We start from the raw sequence: 22,834 nt of genomic DNA, 5'->3' as shown, positions 1-22,834 counted from the left end.
TTACTTTGCTCCTGTATCTGGGGCTCCCAACTGAACAGGCCGAGAGTCAGGGTACCCTTCCAGGAGGGCTTGCCTCAGTCTCGGTAGAAGTTCAAACAGTACCAGTCGCGGTCGAGACTATTGAGAGGATCCAAAAAGTACACAGAAGCCTTTATGGGACTAACTTTACTTTATGAGCTTATTTGAAGAGATATAATGTATGTCTTGGGACAGACACTGACTCCAGACTTGAGAGCTTGAGCTTTGGGGGAAGCTTTTGGAGACCCCTGGCCTTCCTGCCTGTTACCCTCTCAATATGAGTCAGTAAACAATAGAAAACCGTAGAAATAGGGCTTCCCTGATAGGTGAGTTGGTAAAGAATCCGCCTGCAATGCAGGAGAGCCTGGTTTGATTCTTGGGTTGGGAAGATCCGCTGGAGAAGGGATAGACTACCCACTTCAGTATTCTTGGGCTTCCCCTGTGGCTCAGCTGGTGAAGAATCCACCTGCAATGCGGGAGACCTGGGTTGATCCCTGGCTTGGGAAGATCCCCTGGAGAAGGGAACGGCTACCCACTCCAGTATTCTGGACTGGAGAATTCCATGGACTATACAGTCCATGGGGTCGCAAAAAGTTGAACACGAGTGACTTTCACGAGACAGTAAGCAACAGAAAACCGTGAGACAGTATCACAGGAAAGAAGGCAAGGCAGGGAGTGATGCCTGGGGCTGGGTCACACCCGCGCGAGGAAAGGTGTTCAGACAGGGTGGGCGGGACTGCTGGCGTGGAGGGAGAGGAGATGGGTGTTTCCTGCCTAGACTGTTGGCAGTGGGGATGGAAAAAAAGGGATTACTACTCATGAAAACGAGAGAAGGACTCAGGGTTGACAGGTATCCCAGCCGGGAGGGCTGGCATGACAACAGTGCTCATGACAGATGGGAGGGAGAGGTCTGTCCGTCCCTCTTCTCGTTTCGGGGCCGTGGCCCAGACCTGAATAGCGCTCATTGTCTCCTCTGATTCCCCTTCTCCGCCCAGTGGATCCTGCTGGAACGTTCTCTGCTGTTCTTACTACTGTTGCTGCTCAGCTCTCGGCGGTGTCTGACTCTGGGACCCCGTGGACGACAGCACGCCAGGCTTCACTGTCCTTCTCTACCTCTCAGAGTTTACTCAGGTTCACGTCCACTGAGTCGGTGATGCCACCCAACCATCTCATCCTCTGTCCTCCCCTTCTCCTCCTGCCTTCTATCTCTCCCAGCATCAGGGTCTTTTTCAATGAGTCTGCTCTTCGCATCAGGTGGCCAGAGTACTGGAGCTTCCGCATCTTATTAGCTTTCCCTTTATTCAACCGCTACTCTAACAAACAGCAGAATCATCCAGACACACACCCTCTGTGACTGCATGACTCACTGTTTCAAGATCAGAAACCCTTCCCAGCTGTTGGGCACGCGGAGGCTTTCTAAGAATCCCGTGTGCACAGCCTGCTGGTGAGTGTGTAACCGAGGGCGTGCTTGTGTGTAAGCTCTGCCCATCTCCCTGGTGTCCATGACCCCACCGGGCCGGCTCCAGGCTGTCAGCATGGCGCTGCTGAGTGGGGCAGGGGTGTGCCGACGGGCCCCCCAACCTTGTGCCTCACGTGGGGCCCCGCCCTCCCAGCCAGGACTCCCGCCCTGCTCCCTCCGGCTCCCTTCACGCCTCGGCTCCCTTCACGCCTCGGGCTGTAACTCCTTCATCAGAACACTCTTCCTCATTCGCCTCTAGCAGACTCCACCTGCTCACTTTAAAGCCATTAACAATGAGCTCCCGAATGACATTTCAGGATTAACCTTTATCCCATTTCAGGATTAACCTTTATCCGGTCCAAGAAGTTCTAGGAACTAAGGTTTATCAGTAACCCCACTGTTTTTCAGCTTCACTCAATTCATAAGACACTTCTGGTTAAAAGTTTTCGAAGACTGTTATCATTCTCTAAAAGTATGTGTTTTTAAAAGTGCAGGGGCCTTGCAATCCCACTCCTGGGCATATATCTGGAGAAAAACATGATCTGAAAGGATATATGCACCCTAATGTTCATTGCAGCACTTGATTACAGTAGCCGAGACATTAGCAACCTAAGTGTCCATGGACAGAGAAATGGCTGAAGAAGACGCGGCACATTTATTACAGTGGAATATTACTCAGCCATTAAAAAGAATGAAACAATGCCATTTGAAGCAACATGGATGGACCTAGACACTGTCATACTGCGTGAAGTAAGTCAGGCAGTGAAGAAAATAGACCATATGACGTCCCTTGTATGTGGATTCTAAAAAGAAAGGATACAAATGAGCTTACAGAACAGAAGGACTCACAGACTTAGAGAATGAACTCATGGTTGTCTGATATTTAAAATGGAAGACCAACGAGGACCTGCTCTTAAGCAAAGGGGCCTCTGCCCAGTGTTACGTGGCAGTCTGGATGGGAGGGGAGTTTGGAGGGGAATGGATGCGTGTATATACATGAGTCCCTCCACAGTTCACCTCAAACTCCCACAACATTGTTAACTGGCTATACCCCGACACAAAATAAAAAAGCTTTTTAAAAAAAGCACAGGGGACTTAGGAAGGACTGGAAAAGAATTTTCATTCAAGTTGATAGAAATTGAGGTGCTTTTAAAGCATAAAGTTAGGTAACCTGAAACAGCTACACTTGACAATGTCCTGAAAATGCTGAGGTTAAATAAATGCTTGAATATTTACCTTTGGAAAAAAGAAATGTGCTTATGTCCGTCAAGTAACTAGGAAGCTAAATAAATCAGGAAGCTCAGTGCTGCCCAGTCACACGTCCAGCACTTTGCCCAGAGGCATTAAACGGGTCGCTGGTGAAGACAAATGATTCACCGTGCCCTCCAGTCTTCACTCTGGCCCACTGGGCCCAAGCTCTGGCCGAGCAGGGTCACTCCTTCTCTGAATGTGTTTCCGGGCCCTGTGCCATGTCAGGCCACCTTCCGACAGCGCCCAGCATCCCACTCCATCCCCCAACAAAGCCACCACCTTCTTTTGAGATTGTTGTCGAGGGCCAGAGACCTTCCCCATGAAGGCTTTCTGGTTCTCCCGACAAGGTGAGCCCACTGCCCTCTTCTCTCTGCACCTGGGGTCGCCCGACCACCCTGGGAGGGTCTCCTGCAGGCGGGAAGCCCTGCCCATCACTGCAGAGCTTAGCTCACACAGGGCCGTGTTCCCACTGAGCAAGACTAAGCCGATAGAAAGCAGCTTCAGAAATTAGCACAAAAGGTTAGCTACCGAAAACGTTCCATTAGCATCTCAGCTGCTGGTAAGTGAACAGGAATTTCTGAACACTCCAACCATGTTAATTTATTTAATATTCGCCCAGAGCTGCCCTTGTACTCTTATCCACAGATCTCTGGCTTCCAGGAAAACCTGACTTGAGCTTTTCCATCTACATTGATCTTAGCCTTCTGAAAAGATCTGTTTTCTAAGCAAGCTGCTGAAACCATCTGCTCCTTTACCCGGACGTCTGCCTCTCACACAAGGTACCAGGTGTTATACTCTCCCCATAGCTGCTCCAGAGCCAGCGACTGGCGGCCGAGATGCCCCCCAACCCCCAGCAGCCTTTTCTCCGTCCACGCTTCAAACCGAATCTATCCTTCGCTATCACAGGTTCCACCCCAGAGATGAATGGGCAGTCTCTAGCACATCCTTCTCTGGAACAGACACGACGTTTGTGTCTCCATGATTACAGTGGCTTCAACCCACAGCCCAGGAGCACGGAGCAAGGACGCCCCGAGGCCCTGGGGTTCTGCATCTGACACACCCGACTTGGGGTGGTCTGGGACCTCGGGATGCTGCCGATGGACTACATACCCTCTTGACTCTCAAACTTCGCCGTTCGGTGGAGTTCCTCACAAACAGCGATTTTTTAGCCAGTGTTGAACTGTCGCTGTCACTTCGATTTAACTGGCAACAAGAAAAAAAAAAAAAAAGAAAGAAATCAGTGCATCACCCTGTGCTAGAAGAAGTCTGGAATTGAGAACTTGATCATGAGAGAAGGCAGTTACTAGTTTGTCTTTTTTTTCTCTTTTAACAGAGGGTCATGCCCGTGCAACTCAAGGTCTGTTCTGAGAATCAGTGACATCACCTGTGTGCTAAGTCACTTCAGTCGCAGTCGTGTCCGACTCTTTGCGACCCCATGGACTGTAGCCCGCCAGGCTCCTCTGTCCGTAGGATTCTCCAGGCAAGAATACTGGAGTGGGTTGCTATTTCCTTCTCCACAGTTTATTTCTTTAAGAAAATCCTCCTCAAACGAGTTTTTCCCTGTTTGATGCTTTTCTTAGATAACATAATTTTCTTAATCGCCTTTTGATTTTACTTACAAGAAGTTATGTGTTAAGATAATTACATACATTTTGAAATAAAATTATCCTTTGAATCTTTAGCTAATATGCATTATCCATTCTTTAAAAGAAAAGTTTGTGTGAGGCACAGATCGCAGGATCAGAGTGAAGTCACAGTGGGTACAATCAAGGACACCCTCACCCGGGGGGGCCATCCCCACTGCCTCACTTGCTTCAGGTCTTTGCCGAAACGTCTCCTTCCAGGGACGTCTGTTCTCAACCCTACTTCACTTGGTGACCCTCATCCTCAACATCCCAACCCTTCTTAACTTGCTCTGCGGTTTTCCATAGCGCTGGGCCTCACCCAGAGACGTCACAGGTTATTCATTATGTTTATTGTTTGGCTCAACTCACAAGAACGGAAGCCTTGCAAGGGCAGAGCTCTGGGTCTTTGGTCCGTGGATGAATCCCAAGTATCTGAAATTATGCTTAATAAATAGCAGGTGCTTAATAATAAAAATGCTTGTTGAACTGAATGAATAAATTTAGAATTTTGAAAGTATTTTATAACCTACTTTGTAATGTCAAATCTAGATTACTATAAATCAAATACTTATGGAACTAGAATGTGATAAACTGATATATATCACACAATACTCTCCACAGAACTATGACTCTGTTTGGAGGCATCAAAGAAGGCGATTTTTGTTCTGAAACGCAATTCACTATTTTTAATTCAGCGGGACCAACGTGGTTTGAAGCAGGCATGATACACTGCTGAAATACACCAGCCACGATAACTCTTGAGTCACTGAAGGTTTTGAATACACACTGGGGGGTCCAGAGAGACTGAGCGGCCAGGCCCTTAAGGTCAGTTATTTGCCAGATCAAAGGCATTAGAAGCGAAGAGATAGTAAATGTGGGAAAAGGAAGGAAAGGAAAAAATCCCACAATCCAAACTAAAAAGAATGACTGGGTGTATGATACTTTATGTATATTTCCTGGCATTTCTAGTCATTAGTATTTGCAGTCGAGTTTGAAGACGCCTATGGTCCAGTCTAGTGTCACTGATGGGCCACCCTTGGGGGCAGGGGGTGGATGTAGCAGCTCCCCAGAAACTATGTGAGCTGTCACCCTGCAGACCCCCGACCTCGAAGACCCCTGACCCTGCAGACCCCTGACCCCTAGGCTCCTGACCCCACAGAGCCTTACCCTGCAGACCCCTGACCCCTGGGCTCCTGACCCCGCAGAGCCTTACCCTGCAGACCCCTGACCCCTTAGGCCCCTGACCCTGCAGACCCCTGACCCCTAGGACCCTGACCCCGCAGAGCCTTACCCTGCACACGTACTGGCTCCGCTCCCCGGGGGAGAAGGTCTGTGAGCGCACGATCACGCTGCTCCTCACGAGGGTGTGCTGACGTGCACTCAGGCTGCTGCGGTCTTTGGGGCGCACGGCCACGCTGGCACCGCCGGCCTCGTCGGTGTTTGTCTCTTTATCAACCTGGAAGAGAGGTCGGTGACCTGTCAGGGGTGGCGAGACAGGAGCACAGGTGCTCCTCTCCTGAGTGTGGAAGGAACAGCTGATCTTACAAGAGACGCATGGAGCACCAGGGCCTTCCTCCAGACACGAAGGCGGTTTTCTATTAGCTTCTAGGAAGTCACCCTCAGTGCACAGGATCGTATTTGTCCAACAATGTCACCCATAAATGGAATGGCAGGGCCCCCCTCTAACAGGTCAGCCCTAAAATAATGAAGCCTTAGTTTACAGAGGAGTAAATGTGCTTCAACAAAGAGTCTGATTTGAGAATGCTTCATCGTTAAACATTATTCAACCTTATGATTAGCTTTTTTGCTGAATAAATGATGAAAGTACTTAAATATAGGAAGATGGAAATACACTAGTTAAACCTCTGGTTTGCATAGAATACACAATTATATATACAGCCACCAGGGGTCTCCGTGGGGGTGGGTTCCAGGACACTGAGGTCCGTGGATGCTCAGGTCCCACAGCTGGCCTCCCCATCTGGGGTTCCCCATCATTGCGGTCAGCCACTCGTGGACCACGGTTACTATCTGTGGGTTGCTGAGTCAGATCCACGGTTGGTTGAATCCATGGATGCAGAAACCATGGACACAGAGGGTCGAATGTACAAACACACATGAAGTTTTCGGTCAGGCTATAGCACTGTTTTTAATCAGAAATAAATTGGAATTTTTAAAACTCCCACATTTGTTGGCATCCTCAAACCTTGAAAATGTTTTCCCCCCTTTGGAGATGGTAGTCTGGTAGCCTCAACATGTCTCTTTGTTCCGTCACTAAGTGGTGTTTGACTCTTGGTGACCCCATGGACTGCAGTCTGCCAGGCTCCTTTGTCCATGGGATGACCCAGGATCGAACCCTTGTCTCCTGCGTTGCAGGCGGATTCTTCACCACTGCACCAGCACCGTGGAGGCCCCCACATCTCTCAGTAACCAGCAAAACCACCTGGCTAACGGCCTGGCAACCGCACCTCAACCAGGGCACCTGCCCCTTCCGGGACTGGTTTCGGTAATAACCCCATCCAACCAAAATGGGCTTCACACACTCACCTCACATTTGAGACTGAAACAGACTTATAACATCTATGAAACGTAAAACAATTAAGCAGGCATCCTGGAGTCTTCCAGGAAATCCCGAAAATGCTTTCAGTAAATATTCACAGAACACTCACAGAGAGCTAAACAGCACTGTTCATCTTCTTTTATGAAATTTAAGCGGAGGATGAATATTTGGGGCCCACTTGAAAATATTAAGGCATTTATAATGCTTTTTATGGTCTGTTCCCACAATCACTCATCTTGATCAGCTTTGGCACAAAAATCCTAACGTGAATTATGCACAAAGAGACAAGCTCGGACTCCGTGGTGCCTCTAGGAGACCGCTTTAGCAGGGGACGGCCGACAAGGCTCACCAGGGCCGGTGTCCCTGCGGGGGGCTGACTCCCAAGGTCATCGGCACAGCTGCTTTCTTTCCCACTTGTGTCCTCGTCCATCTCGGGCACACGTGGGCGTAAGCTTACATCTTCCACACAGCGACTGCCCTCCGCCAATTTCACTTCGGCCCCTTCCTCGGCCACAACTTCATCTGAGGCCTCTCTCAGCATGGCCAGCCTATGGGTGAAACAGAACACAACCCCGTTCAGGGTCAAGCAGGTGAGCTCTGTGATCAGTCATGAACAGACTCGCACATCACGATGCAAGCCAGTTCTCTGGCTGGAACTTTTACTAAAATGCTCATGAAAAATAAAGTCATCATCTTACATTCCAGCAATCAGCAAAATCACCATAATTTCGTACCCAAAAGTGAAATTCATGAAACTTGATCTAATTCTTAAACAGAAATATACTAAAATATCACATACAAAGTTTAACCCACCATTTAAAAATATTGACACTCACTATAATATAACTGTTTCTCCAGTAGTCATGTATGGATGTGAAAGTTGGACTATAAAGAAAGCTGAAGAATTGATGCTTTTGAACTGTGGTGTTGGAGAAGACTCTTGAGAGTCCCTTGGACTGCAAGGAGATCCAACCAGTCCATCCTAAAGGAGATCAGTCCTGGGTGTTCATTGGAAGGACTGATGCTGAAGCTGAAACTCCAATACTTTGGCCACCTGATGCAAAGAGCTGACTCATTGGAAGAGACCCCGATGCTGGGAAAGATTGAGGGCAGGAGGAGAACGGGATGACAGGATGAGATGGTTGGATGGCATCACCGACTTAATACACATGGGTTTGGGTGGACTCCGGCAGTTGGTGATGGACGGGGAGGCCTGGTGTGCTGTGGTTAAAGGGGTCACAAGGAGTCGGATACAACTGAGTGACTGAACTGAACTGATACTGTGACTTGGTGTCACTTGCTCATTTATTACACAATATATCAAGCCACAGAATAGAGCAACTCTGCTAAGAGTGAATAAAAATATCCACTTATCAACTGTGCTCACGGTGTAGCAAGGGTGGAACCCTGGATAGAAGAGTCTTACTACTGGGATAACAGAAGGCTCTGAATGGTCTGTGATCTTGTCTTTAACAAAAGCCACTACCTGGGCTTGGGTGGCACTACAAGTCAGGCTCCAGAAAACAAATAATGGTTCATATTCTGTATAAACTGATCCGACAGGAAAGCAAGAGTCTCCGGGTGGGGAAGAATACCTCATTCTTTGTTGAGTTTCATGTTCTTGGAATGGGAACACTTTTTCTACCAACAACTAAATGTCAAGCTTTAATTGTGATTAGTGACATACCGACAGATTGGAACAGACTGGTTGTTAAACACCTGGTCATGAGACGAATATGCGGGAACTAGCAATGAGAACTGTAAGTCATCAATCCCCTTGGTTACATTCTAAGTGTGTTTTTAAAAATATTTACTTATTTGGCTGTGCCTGGTTTCAGTGGCGGCACGTGGGATTTTTGATCTTCATTGTGACGTGCAAGACCTTCAGCTGCAGCGTGTGGGATCTAGCTCTCCGACCAGGGGTTGAACCTAAGCTCCCTGCGTCGGGAGCACGGAGTCTCAGCCACTGGATCCCCAGGGAAGACCCTCTAAGTGTATTTTTTGAAATGTCTGTGAAACAAGTTGTACTTTATCTATGCAAGGTATTTAAAGATATGATGAACCTCGTCATCACTTTCATACTTATGTTTTTTTTGCAGTGCTCTGATTTTTATTCACTATAGAGGACTTTTGATAAGAACAAGGTATCTCTGTACCTTTCTACGTCACTGTAGTAAGCTGCTTCTTCCAAATGTCCACAATTTTGTTATTTATATCTTGTTACTCCAAGTTTATAAAAAATCTTGTATATACACACACACCCACAAATGCTGCTATATATCCATGTATATGCAAATATATGTCGACAGTAGTTCAAACATAACAGTGTAACAATACATATAAGATTAGTCCAAATGATTTTACATATGTACTAAAAAAACCTGACACCTTCACTAAAATATATTTTTAGAGAAAACAATGCAAACCCGGAAACACAGTTCTTTATACGTGTATGAATGTAGACAAAGGCTATAATCTTTTTTTCTTTAAAAAAAATTGAGGTATGAAAAATGAGGGAACAGTGAAAGGAGGTGAGAAGTGGCAACAAACAGAAAAGTAACCACTCAGAAGCTGTTTTCTAAAAACCTATTTTGAACAACCAGAGCCTACATGGCACTTTCAGTAGTTTACAGAAAGAGTCTGCTTTTAAATTTATCTGTGACTCTGTAATAAACTGTCATCTCTTTCAAAATAATTTAGACTTTAAACAAACCAACAAGAAAAGCTCAGGAAGTGTGTCAAAATTACTGAGGTAAGAACAGAGAGTCTTGCTCATATGTTAGTAACTTTGCCCACAATCTCACCATTACTTTCTCAACTCTCTAACACCAAGGGGCGGCTTTTCCTGGGGCCACTCCCCGAAGCTGTGTTACTTTCCATTAATTCCAGAACAAGATCTAAACCCATGAAGGTGTCCCTCAAACTGTCTTCTGAGAAACTAAACACACCCTCTTTGAGATCGCAGGAGCAGAATGAAATAACTCTTATTTACCAATCTCCGTCTGGACCTCTGTGCTCTCCTTCCTGCCCTGGTTCTTCTTCTTGGGCTAACTCTTGTTCCACGGCCAACAGCTCAGCTGATGTTCTTGCAAGTAAGGCTGTTACTGCATCCTAGAGAAGGTACAACGTCGGGCAATTAACACCGTAAACTTCAGAAATGATTTAAAAACTTATCAGGGGACTTAGGCTTCTAGTTGTGGAGGAGAAGGAAGTATGAGACTCACTTCTCTCGCTGAGAACAAATATGAAAGCTGAATACAATAAAAGGAAAAGCAAAAAACTCCAGTTGTTTCAAAGCAACGAAGAGCAACCAAGGCAGCTAGGACTCAAGGGCGAAGATCCCAGGGAGGAGGGGAGTGTGAGGAAATATAACGCCACTCTTCTTCTTGCGGGGTGTGTCTCGATGCCGTGGTGAGGCACACAGGTGATGGGCTGTGGTCGCCCGGGACTGTGGCGGTGATGGGAGGATGCAGAGATGAAAGAGAGCTGAGGACAAGGGAGTCCGCCTATGAGGGGGTCAGGGAAAATAAACTGGAAAATAAACAAAATAAAATATTCTGTACAATATTCCTATCGAGACCTTTGCCCCGCCCAAGCCACATATGTGCAGAGTGAGAAGCTGAGAAAGTAACCAGCTGCTAGGAGGCTGAATGGTAAGCAGATATTTCAGGTGCCTCATGGCAACTCTCTTCCTAGGAAGAGAATAACTGGAATTCAGGTCCCTCAACTGATCCAGGTAAGCTGTCCATGTTGTCATCTGCCTTCCAGAAGGATACTGAATCATCTCTGGAGGAAGCTACCCGTCAGATCTGCTGCACTCCATACATAACACCCAGCACCCCGCTGGAAACAGGACCCCACGACTGAAATCCAAGAAGAACGGCCAGCAAAAGAAACAGACCCATAGGTGATCCATATACTACAGTTATTTAGAGAAGTAAAAGTTTTGTAATTAACGTGCTCAAGAAAACAGATGAAACAATGGAGAATTGAATGAGAATTAACAGAAATACACATGAGCACATCTGAGTGAAACTGCTGAAAACCAAAGAAAAAGAGGAAATTTTACAAGCAGTGGAAGAAAAAAGGTGTAATAGCCTTTTTTAGCTGTCCTCCAGCTGCCGAACAGAATCAATGAAAGCCAGATGACAACAAAACATTGTTTTCAATGTGTCCAGAGAAATAATCACTCACTTAGAATTCTGAATATGCAGGAAAAAGAGTCCTTCACAAACGAAATTGAAAGAATATGCCAACAGACCTGTACTAAAACACTAAAGGAAATTCTCCAGGCAGAAGGAGAATGCCCTGAATTGGAAGCACAATAATGCAGAAAGGAAAAGAAAGGCTAAAGGGTATAGGGAAACCTGAATAAAACAATGACTGTCAATAAAACAATGACAATAATGTGTTGCGGGATTTAAGATAAATGTAACTAAAATATATCCAGTAATTGCACAGGAGGAGGAAAGAGAATCATGAAGTAAAAAAAAAGCCGTTAAAAATCTTTGTACCATCTGCAAAAAAGCAAAAAGCATTAATTTAACAAAGTTTCTAATAAGTCAAGGATGCATGCTGTAATCATCAGGGAAATAGCAAAAAAGAAAAGACTGTAGTACTAATTAATGATCTGATAGAAAGAAAAATCTAAGTTTAAAAATACTTGGTTAATCCAAAAGAAGGGGAAAAAAAGGACTAAGAGGGAACAAAGAGTAAGATGAAAGGTTCAAAGCCAAATATATCAATAATAGCATTAAGTGTAAATAAATATTTCAATTAAAAGAAGATTTTAAAACTGGATAAGACATCAAAACCAACTAAGTACTGCTTATGAGTGAAACACTTCAAATATAAGAACACAGAAAGGTTGAAATTATAAGAATAATAAAAGATAAACCATGCAAATGCTAACCAAAAAAAAACAACAACTGATATACATTTATTAATATCAGGCAGTGTTACTAGCAATAAAGAGGGATATTTTATAATGATAAAAGGGTCAGTTGAACAGAAAGATACAATACGATGCTGAATTTATATTCATCTAATAACCTGGATGTAAAATACATAAAGCAAAGACTAACAGAACTAAAAGAAGAAACAGTCATCTATAATCACAAGTTAGACATTTTACTGTACCTTTAAACAGTGATAAAATAAGCAAGTTGAAAAATCAGTAAATGCAGAAGATTTGAAAAGCAAAACTAACAAAGTGACCTGCAGAAAATACATCCTTTACAAGAGTACATGGAACTTATACTAAAACTGAACACATGCTAAGCCATAAAGCAAGTCTCAATATTCTTTATGATAGAATATATGTAAAAACATGCATTAGATACACCACAATTCAGTCTGCTTTATTCCAGGAATCTGAAACAGATTTAGCATTCAAAAGTCAATCAATGTATAGTCCACTACATTGAAAGAATAAAAGAAAACAGCCATGTAATCATCTTAGGAGATACAATAAAAATGCTTGATAAAATCCAATATCCACGCACAATAAAACCCTTAAGAAACTAGAAAGAGAAGGAAACTTCCTTAATCTGATAGCAATTATCTAGAAATTGCCTCAGAAAAAAATCATTCTAAATGATGAATTCTTGAAAGCCTTCACTTTGAAAAAGCCTAGTATTGTAGACAGAGATAGACAACTAAGTCGACAGAACAGAATAGAAAGTTCAGGGACAGGCTAACACACGCAGAAGTCATCTGACTTAGGATAAAAGCTGACACTGCAGTGCAGTTAGGAAAGATGTATTTTCAACAAATAATCCAAGGTCAACTGGCTATCGCATGGATAAAAAAAAGAAATGACCCTGACCTCTATCTCAAAGCCTACACAAAGATTAATTTCAGATGGACTGCAGACCTAAGTGTCTCAGTAAGACTTGACTCACCAAGTCTACGGAATCCACGAGCGGCTGGCTTGGTTGAAATACCGAGTCCTCAGTCTCCTCTTCGTTCTTCTTGCAGGGAATTTGCTTTGAAGGAAGTAAGTTATACCACAGAGTGAAAATCTCATTGGAAAAGGGTAGGTCCGCCAGGCTGATCTGAGTTCCCGCCTGTGTGAAAGGAAAGGAAAAAAGGAAAAAAAAAAAGAGAGAGAGAGAAAATGAAATGTTTCAATTCATCTTTGCTTCCTTTAATATAATGAAGATTATTGGACAAGCTTGTCATAGAGAGAAAAAAGATGCAATATTCATGATACAAAGCACTGGTGAATTTCTTTTTTTAAACCTGGAGATGTCTTATGTTTTCAGGTGTGATTAAGTAAGAAATGTAAAAAAAAAAAAAAAATGCAGTTGACTCTTGAACCCCATGAGGGCTAGAGGGGCTGACAGCACCCCCCACTCTGCCATTGAAAATCCACGTCTAACTTTCCAGTTGGCCCCCATATTCAAGGTTCCACAGCCTCAGATTCAACCAACTACAGATTATGTAGCATTATGGCACAAATTTAGTAGGGAAAAAAACTATTCTGTGTATAAGTGGACTTCGAAACAATCCCACGGTTGGTTTTTAGATTGGGGTTACAGCTGACCCTTGAACACGTGGGTTTCGACTGGAGACCACACAGCTTCCTGAACACCTGGGCACACCTCTAGACACCTGCATCTGCAACTCTACTGGGATGTAATGATGCTCTGGTCATTGTACACGACGGTGGGTTCAACCCGCTATTAGTGACGTATGAAGTCTTCCGTGCTGGTATGCAAGTATCCTATTGCTCTAAGCAGTCACACTGGTCTTCCAACAAGCCCTAACCCCATCACTGGGAGAACGTGCTGAAGTAAGGAACTTTATTCAGCGTCCTGCTTAAATTAAATTTGAACAGTGAACTAGGGGTGGGATGTCCTTTTGATATCTATCCATATTCACGAGCTGTGTGACCTTGAACACATGGCCACTCTAAGGAGTTCCTCATCTGTAAATGTCATCATACCCTTTTCCTAAGACTGTTGAGGGGATGAAGTGAGATAATGTATGTAAAGCGCCCAGCACCGGGCTCATATTGGGAATAAATAAGCATACTCTACAGTGATGGGCCTAACAGAGGCCAAAGTTCTTTATCCAAAGGTTAGAAATAAAGAACTCGATTTTTCAGAGGATCATAATTGCTAAGCAAATCAGAAAGGTCTGAAACAAAGAGAACGGAAAGCAGAAATCAAGACTTCAGAAATGGTGGCAGAAATGAAGCCACCGCTGGGCTGTGTCAGAGACACTGGGCAGACAGGCAGTAGTTTGGGGGCTGGCGGAGTGGCCACTGGAAAGGGACTCTCAGCACGTCCAGTGGTGTCATCTGAAGGCTGAGACGAGAGGTCCTACCAGGCACTCCTCCTTGCGGGGCTTCCCGACGGAGCACAGGTCCACCCTCAGGGTCTTCTGCTGCAGGGCCGTCTGGGAGACGGCCACCCTGAACACATCATTGAAGAGCAGGGACTCCGCAGCTGGGTGCACTTTCGTTCGAAACAGGCAGCTGACGTCACTTGAGGAGGGAAGCAGAGCAACCCGGAAATACCTGCAAAGAGCAAGGAAGAAATGGATTCACCGGTTCAACGATCCTGGCTTCGCAGCTGGTGTCTGAAACGATCCTTCCAGGGGAGGAGCGCTGGGGACACCAACTTCATCGCCAACCCCAGGCTTGAGGTCACTACGGTCGTCGTCGTCATGCTCGGGGGCTTGGAGGCTCTGTTCCTAACATGCTGGTGCCCCTGGCGTCCTGGACCACGCCAGGCCAAGCCTGCCCCCCACCCTGAGGCTACAGCAAAGGCCCTGGGTAGGGAAGTGAGGGGAACGAAGACCCAGGAGCAGACGGATTTAATCCTGCCTGCCCGCGTCCAGCCGGTGCCACAGTGACCACCATCTGGACCTGGGAACCCAAGTAGACACAGGTAACTGTGTCCCAAAGAACACTCATCCTCATTAAACAAGAAATGCTGATGCTCATTCCCTAGGGATGGGACGCCTTGTCCTTCCAGAGGGGAAAAAACACTAAGGAGCGTACAGCTATGACAATTTAAGAGGGGTGAATTTCTAACAGTTCAAAAAATCACTGCCTAGCATCTCAGAAGTCTCAGATATGATAAACGGTTTTATGCTTTGTCAAATTCAGAGAAAGAGTCTGACAAATACAGGTGCCATCTACTACCACATTCAAGTGAGTTTTCTGAGCACACATTACATGAGGACCCACAGTTCCTATAAATACAGTATGAGGTATCTTCTGTTAAATTCCCAGAAGAGAATACCCATTAAATATCCCTCCCCACTGCCCCATTTCCAGGCTTTCTAATTCACATTCTAAAGAGCATCCTTCTCCGATCATAAAAACTGTAAATTCACGTGAAGAACTGAGGAAGGCCATATTATTTCTGTATTTCGTATCGACACTGATTATGGGGACTCAGCATGAAAACCCTAGTGGACCCCGGGCCACAGCCGTTAAGGCTGGAGATGCAGGAGGAGAAATCGTCTTTCTCTGCCTTCCTGTTGTCGTCCAGTGGCTGATGCGTGTCTGACTCCTTGTGACCCCACGGACTGCAGCATGCCAGGCTCCCCTGTCCTCTGCTATCTCTTGGGGTTTGCTCAAACTCATGTCCACTGAGTTGGTGATGCCATCTAACCATCTCATCCTCTGCCTCCCCCTTCTCCTTTTGCCTTCGATTAGGATGGAGGAGTCACCGATAAAATCATCAGCCAGTCATCCCTGAACACTGCTGATGGTGCCCCCAACCTCAGCACTGGGAGGCAGGCTCCTGGGGTGATGGAGCCACCCCCTTAAAACCCCACCTCACTGCCTCGTTCATAAAACCAAAGGCGGGGGTGGGCCCGCATCACCCCCTCTTCGTCTCTGTCTAGAGCTCATGAAGGCATGACCAGCCCTGCCATGTCTTTCCCCATGTCTTCACCTGGATGAACTGCCAGATGAATTGGAAGTTCTTCGATTTGTTCTCCAGCGATTTTACTTACACTTTTGAAGAGTGAGGTATCAGGAAGGCGTGCAGATTTCGGAGTTGTGCTACCAGCACCATGAAACTCGACCTTTTTGCATCGTATCTGTTCAGAGAGAAGTGGATGAGATGAGGCAGGGCACAGGCCACTCGCCGGTGCACAGAGGTGAGAAGCCGCCCTTCCGGAGCCGTCCTCACCTCAGCCCAATCTGCACCTGGGCTGTCTCCATGACCGCGGCGTCCTCCTCGTTGTACGGCACGTCCTCGACCTCACTGGGCCTGCGGGCGGGGCACGGGCAGGCACGGGTGAACGCTTGTGAACTGGGGCACGCGGAGCTGTGGTCGCTGTCTGCCTGCGTGCGTGCTAAGCCGCTTCAGTCGTGGCTGACTCTTTGCGACCCCACGGACTGTAGCCACCACCCCCCCACAGGCTCCTCTGTCCATGGGATTCTCCAGGCAAGAACACTGGAGGGGGTTGCCATGCCCTCCTCCAGGGGATCTTCCCGACCCAGGGATTGAACCCACGTCTCTTACATCTCTCTGCGTCAGTAGACGGGTTCTTCACCACTAGCGCCACCTGGGAACTGTCTGCCCCTCACCGATTCTGAACAAAAACCTGAACTAATGGCACTCCTGGACCAGCCTGTGGGCCTGACCCAAATGCAAGCTTGCTCTTTCAAATCTGGCTTCCCCTCGTCAGGAGGACTCTGCACCTGGGCCCCGAGGGGGAGGCCCGCCTGGTGACCGGCTTCCCCATGGCTCCCCGGGACGTGCCGCACCCCGGACTGGGCTGCCCAAGATCTGCACACACGAGATGCTCTGCGTGCCAAGCAGGCACTGGGCGGCCCCTGCCGCATGCCCAGTCAATCAAGCTTGTGGGATTTCCCTGGTGGTCGTGTGCAGGGGACACGGGTGTGACCCCTGGTCTGAGAACTCAGATCAACACGCCCTTGCACCACAGCTACACGAAGTCTGGGCGCCGAAGCTAGAGAAGCCCACGAACCACAGTGGAGATCCGCAGTGCTGCAACCCAGATCCGACACAAATAAATAAATTTTTAAAATCGCGTTTAAGTCTCTAAGAGGCTCAGCTGACGAGCACATCACCCTGTTCCTCACTTCCCTGCCAGTGGGACGCTGCTGGCACCCCGACCTTCTTTGATGCCCACAGCCCTTCCCACTGCAGCGAGTGGACGGAGGGCTGGTCACCCACGCGCCCGGGCGTGTGTAGCAGCCGCTCGGGCTGGGTCCTTACTGTTTCACGAACGCTTCATAGACCCCGCTGTCCCCAGCCACCGACTCATCCGAGACCGCAGCCGACACGCAGGCGGTCTTTTCCCCCAGCAAGTGGATTCCTCTTCTTTTTGGTAACGATTTCTCCACATCTAGGGAGGGGAAAGTGATAGCAGCCATTAGGATTTCTTCTTAGGAAAAGTTAAGTCTAACACACACAAATACACACACATATGCACGCACACACATGGTTTGCTTCCGAGAAAGTCAAAATAAAATTTCCACTGAGAATCAAGGATGTTACTCTTCAAATCAACAGAGGTGGATGATTCCAGGCGCTATGACTTACAAAATCCTGGGAGGCTCGTTATTTTGGTCATTATTTGAGGCAGAATCTGGTGTTCCCCTGTCCCGGGATATTTTGAGGGGAGGGATCACCGGCACACACTCTCCTGGGTCCCCTGCCTCCCTTGCCTCGGGGTTCATTACAGACGCCACAGTCAGGGATGAGAAGCTGTCTGCCTCCCTCAAGTTTTGGAGAAGTTTCTGTAACAGCTTCTGGCGCTCGATGGAAGAAACGTCTCTGCCTCTTTTGCTCGCCCCTTCTCTCCAGTCTCCATCTCCCCAGCTGCTGCTCTAATAGAAGTTAAAGGGGAAATATCTTTGACTTACAGAATTCCTCACTGGCTAAATATCATTAAAAACTGTGAGTTACTGAATTCTCAACGACTCCCACTTAACTTTTATCTCTGACTCATATTCATGGCCAGGCGTCCTGCGGAGAGCCGGCAGCCTCGTCTGAAGCTGTGCCCCCGTGTAATAGGCGGCAAGCCCGCGGCGCGCTTTCATCCTCAGGCCGGCGGAGAGCCTGGATCCAAGCTGGTATGCATTTCGCCCCCCTTCTGAGTCATGACTTTACATCTTGTTAAGATGTTTAAGTCTTGAGGCTCTAGATTCTGGATTGATGGCTGTCTTGCTCTTTTTATTTCAGGCAGGGGGAATGCTTCTTCCTTGATGATGCAGTGCGTTCTCTCCGCCCACCCCTCCTTCACAAGGGGTGAAGGTGATGACATGATTTCTTGATTACCCCAGGAGTAACCACAGCAGCCTGAAGTTGACTGCGACGGTGACAGCAGAAGGACTTCGGAGGTATTCTGGCTTGATTTCCGCCCTCCAGCACGGACAGGATGTACTCAGGAACTGTAAGGTCCTTCAGGCCCGGAGCACAGGAGAAAGGCACAAAACCCACTCCTCTTTCTTCCCTCTCTCTTGCTTTATCTTCCTTTCGTAGATGTCAGTGGTTTGTGGTAGGAACTGGGTTTGGCAGAGTTTGCATCGCTCAGCGTCACGAGGATGATATTAACTCCCGTGAGCTGCACGCTGAGCGCCAGGCATGGCTGATGCCCCTGATGCATTACGAGAGCGTCAACCTTCCCAGCACCCCATGAGGTAGATACCGTCTGGCCCCCACCTTGCAGGTGAGGAACTAACGAGCCTGAGAGACGGGGCGATGTGCCCGCTGGAACTGAAGGGCCCCTGAGATGTCAGAGCAGGCTGGGCTGGCTCCAGGGGGTGGCGGGCCCCAGTGCCACACACCGCACGCCTTCCTGGGGGCAGGCGCGAGGAGGTCTCTGCTTTGCTGGAGCCATTCTGTAAACACCGCTTCGGTGCTCATTTTCTTTGCAGCTAATTATCTCCGTAACACGTCACTTGCAGCTTTGGCACCTGCCAGGCGAGCGGCACAGGAACCACGCAGCATCTCTGTCTGTGCCCCGGGCACTAGAGTCCATTTCTCATCGTGTTTGGGGCGGACTCCTTGGACCACAGCTGTGATCAACTGCCATCCTGGGATCTTTACAACCACATCTGTTGTATTAAAAGCTCCGGCCTCGCAAAGGCAAGCAATTAAAGCGTCTTAGCGTACCCCTCTGTTTCTGCCTCTCTGAGCTCAGAGGCAGGAGTGGGCACTCAACCCCACGGCAACTAGCACTGCAGCCAGAAGGTGGCAGGACGACACCGCAGGCTGGGACTGCTTTCTCCAAATTAACTCTCCGCAGAAAGGGAGAGTCTGGCATGAAGCAGAAACTGTATTTATAGAGAATTCCCATGGCAATCTAAACACTGAACCTTGGTCCTAATTAGCTGCTATGCTAATTGCCTTGGTTTGAATCTGTTTTAGGCCAACTTTGAAAAAAAAGAAGTCCTCTTCCCCACCTCACTGTTTCAGAAACAGACCCTTATCTGGAAGCCTGAAGAATGTTCACAAAGTATGTCCCCAGGCAGCTGCAGGACACAGCAGGGTTCCAGATGACACAATGGACATTTAACGGTTAAATCTATTAAATATGGAAGGCGATTTGTATTTGATGAGAAAAAAAAATGTGCAAGTTATAGCAATAAACTTTCTTTCCCAAATGAAGCCAAAATGAAAAAAGAGCAGCAGAAAGAGAAGGGGGACGTGTAGCAATACTTGCTCCCAGGGAAAAAGTAACCCCCTCACCCCTTGAGACGGTTTAGTGGGGGCAGCTCAGGGCGGGGTCTCCGTGTACCTGCGGGCCCCTCGTACAGAGGCTCCTGAGCACACTCGCCGAGCTCCTTGTTCTCGTCCAGCAGAGACGGGGGCGCACCTCCCGGGTCAGGGTCCAGCAGCAGCTGATGCTCTCCGAGGCTGATGTCTGCAAAGTGGCCGCTCAGCTCGCAGTCCTCAAAGTCAGCAGAGAACTGATGGAGCGGGCCGTCATGCGGAGACATGGGGAACGCGCCTTCCAAGACCAGGGGGGAGCCGGGTGGGGACAGAGAGGACAGGGAGGACCTCGAGGACAGGGATGTCACAGACTTGGGGGCCTCGGCCAGGGGGGTGGGGTGGCCTGGGGCTGCGGCCGCCGCCCCCCCGGGACCGCTCTGGCCAGGCTGGCTGGGGGACTTGGCCACCTCGTGTTCGTGGATGGTGGTGATGGGGCCGGAAGGCATGTAGCCGCCTTTCTCCTGCAGGAGGAAGTCCAGTTTGTACTGATAATCCGCGTCCAGCTGGTCGCCCTGGCTGGTGTAGTAGAGCTCGCTGGAGCTGAGGGAGTTGAGCGACCCTCTGCTGGACGTGTTCAGGGACCCCCGGCTGGAGGCCAGGGAGCCCAGGCTGCTCCCGGAGGACATGGACAGGGTGCTGGCGGAGAGGCTGGGAGAAGAAGGCGCACAGTGAGAACTCGGACGTGGGCTTCGCTGGTGGCGCAGCGGTGAAGATCCCACATACTGAGCAGCAACTCAGCCCGTGCACCACAGCTACTGAGCCTGTGCCCTAGAGCCCGGGAACTGCAGCTACTGATGCCCCAGCACCCTGGAGCCTGCGCTTGGCAACAAGAGATGCCACCGCCAGGAGAAGCCCAAGCGCCACACCTAGAGAGTGGCCCCTGCTCGCCGCAGCTGCAGAAAAGCCCATGCGGTGACGGAAAACCAGCAAAGTAAAAAAAAAAAAAACCGACAAAACTTAAAACACAAAACTTAAAAAAACTTCCATGACGTGGATGGAAGCCCCTGCTGGCTCCTTCAGCAGAGAGGGAAGGAGCCCAGTGATGCCAAAGATCAAGGTCAACGACCAGGGAAAGGGCACCTGCTGCCACACCACACGTTTCCACGCCTAGTCACAAACGTTTCCAACCTGGCTCTCTAAAGACTCTTTAAGGAGCAATCCTACCCTTACCAAAATCACCCTCCTAAAAGTTTACAAAAAATTTAAGAAGGGATCAAACATCTATTGATAAATCTATCTGCATAAATATCCAGAAGCAACGGTGCAATTAAAAATATATAAAAATGTGTGTGTGTGTGGGGGGAAACAGTATGAAGGGTTAATGCAGTGACTTTACTTAAAGAAGAAAATCTTTTATTGTTTGTAAAAGATTTCATTTTCAGCTTCTAAAGAGGAAGGCTGCTGGGCTCACTCCCTTTCTTCCTGTTTCTGTGTATAATGTGGAAGTGAATGTGTGGCTGTTTTAGGGCAAATGTCCCTTTTTAAAAGAAGGGATGATGTGGAGAAATGTGTTATTTTCCTAAGCATGTCCTGATCATTCAAATATATCTTCTTCCCAACACATTGCAAACAGCTTCCAAACAGGACCCTAGGGTTCATGAAAGCAAACAAACAAATCTCTCCAACTTTAAATTTGGTCAGGTTTTAACTGTACTAGTGTAACTATTTTCTTACTTTTAAGTCATCAAAAATAAAGAGGAGGTAATTGAAGCAGAATTGCAACATGCCTGAATGTAGCCAAGAAAAAATTTCCCCTCAAGAACCAAACAGGCTTACTTTTTAAGTTGTGAATGCAAATACGTAGTTAGTTTAGTAGTTTCTTCAAGTTTCTGTAGCAGCTCTTTCCTTCGCTCTTCCAATTTCAATCTAGACCAAAAAGAGAGAGAGAGAGAGAGAGAAATAAATGTATTTTCACATAATTATGATAAGCATGGAAACTGAAGGGGAAATAAAAAGATTCTTATTATTTTCCCTTCTGAAATTCAAATGAACTTGACACAAAGAAAACAGAAGGAAAGTGGACAGATTAACAACCACTGAGAGAAGGGGAGAGACGTCTGAGTGGACAGTGTTACTAGAACTTGTAGAATTCTGGTGTTCTAAAATTTTCTTAAATGAGTAAAAAAAAACCTCACACTCACAAATTAGGGAAAGACAATGGGGAGGAAAAGAAAACAAAAGAGATGAGTGGAGATTAAGGATCCTTCTGCAGGCTCGTGACTTCCGCTTCCGTTACTAAAACATCAGACAACAGTAACAGGGAGTTAGGAAAGATCATCTGAGCACGGAATTTGGTAAGGACTGTTCCGAAATCATATTCAGTGACAAGAATTCCAATCTCATTTTGATGAGAATTCTGGCGATTAAGACACAAATTAGTCCAGTGTCCATATTGCCAGTGTGAGCTAATCTTGGCTTAACCCTCTGAGCAAGCAAAAGACATAAAAGTGATTTCCATCGACAGCACCTCTCATCACCTGCGACTGGATTTTCATGAAATTTAATCCACATTCAGCTGAACAAGTTTTCATGAGATTGAAAAAAAAAAATCCAAGTATTATGGAATTGTGTAAGCCATTTTAAATACACATCAAGCATACTGTCTACATCAGGGTCTTTAGACATCATTGAAAAGAGCAGAAGGGGACCCAGGAAACCACCACGATTTTGATTCTGGGGTGGGCTGCTTACTGGCGTGTCCTTAGGGTAAGTCACCTAACCATGGCTCCTGACTTCCTCATCTGTAAATGGTGATTATAATCCTGCCGCGTCCACCTGCTGAGGCTGTGTGAGGGATCAAACGGAGCCAGCCACGTGCGTGAAAGAACTCCGCAGACATCAAAACCAACCTCCCGTGTTCAGAGCCTCAGCACGCCCTGCGAGGTGCCGATACAAAAATTAGCTACTTTTCTTTCCAGAAAAAGAAAACTTCCCTAATTTTTCAACCTCTTTGAAATCTTATGTACGTTTTAGGCAGCGAGGAAACATGCCCATATTTTATTTATAGATATCTATCCTTTAATGTGTCACCAACACAATTTCACTCTGTGTTAAAATTAAAAAAAAAAAAGTAACTCCTGTCATTTTGTTTAGTACTTCACAGGGTGATAAATTCTTAATTCACAGCTTTCACAGGTGTGTTTTGAAAAGGAGTACGGTCCCTATTTTTTTTTTTTTATCTCTTAAATATAAACAAAAACAAGGAAAAATA

General features: G+C 47.1%; 1 protein-coding gene across 3 annotated transcripts in view; it reads right to left on the bottom strand.

Moving 5' to 3' along the window:
• Nucleotides 1-22,834, bottom strand: part of WWC2 (WW and C2 domain containing 2) — a 143,943-nt gene that overhangs the window by 10,840 nt on the left and 110,269 nt on the right. For all 3 annotated transcript variants that reach the window (XM_061134867.1, XM_061134868.1, XM_061134869.1), the window contains 11 exons: nucleotides 21,400-21,489; nucleotides 19,649-20,271; nucleotides 17,122-17,251; nucleotides 16,066-16,146; nucleotides 15,887-15,973; nucleotides 14,243-14,435; nucleotides 12,814-12,978; nucleotides 9,903-10,021; nucleotides 7,260-7,458; nucleotides 5,645-5,809; nucleotides 3,839-3,931 (listed from right to left, as the gene is read on the bottom strand). In XM_061134867.1, coding sequence (XP_060990850.1) covers nucleotides 3,839-3,931; nucleotides 5,645-5,809; nucleotides 7,260-7,458; nucleotides 9,903-10,021; nucleotides 12,814-12,978; nucleotides 14,243-14,435; nucleotides 15,887-15,973; nucleotides 16,066-16,146; nucleotides 17,122-17,251; nucleotides 19,649-20,271; nucleotides 21,400-21,489 — 1,945 coding nt within the window. The remainder of the gene's footprint in view (nucleotides 1-3,838; nucleotides 3,932-5,644; nucleotides 5,810-7,259; nucleotides 7,459-9,902; nucleotides 10,022-12,813; nucleotides 12,979-14,242; nucleotides 14,436-15,886; nucleotides 15,974-16,065; nucleotides 16,147-17,121; nucleotides 17,252-19,648; nucleotides 20,272-21,399; nucleotides 21,490-22,834) is intronic.

Source organism: Dama dama, chromosome 32, assembly GCF_033118175.1.
Source record: "Dama dama isolate Ldn47 chromosome 32, ASM3311817v1, whole genome shotgun sequence".
In the NCBI taxonomy this organism is placed as follows: Eukaryota; Metazoa; Chordata; class Mammalia; order Artiodactyla; family Cervidae; genus Dama; species Dama dama.
The sequence above is the reverse complement of the archived record's forward strand: the minus strand, read 5'-3'. Positions and strand labels throughout refer to the sequence as shown.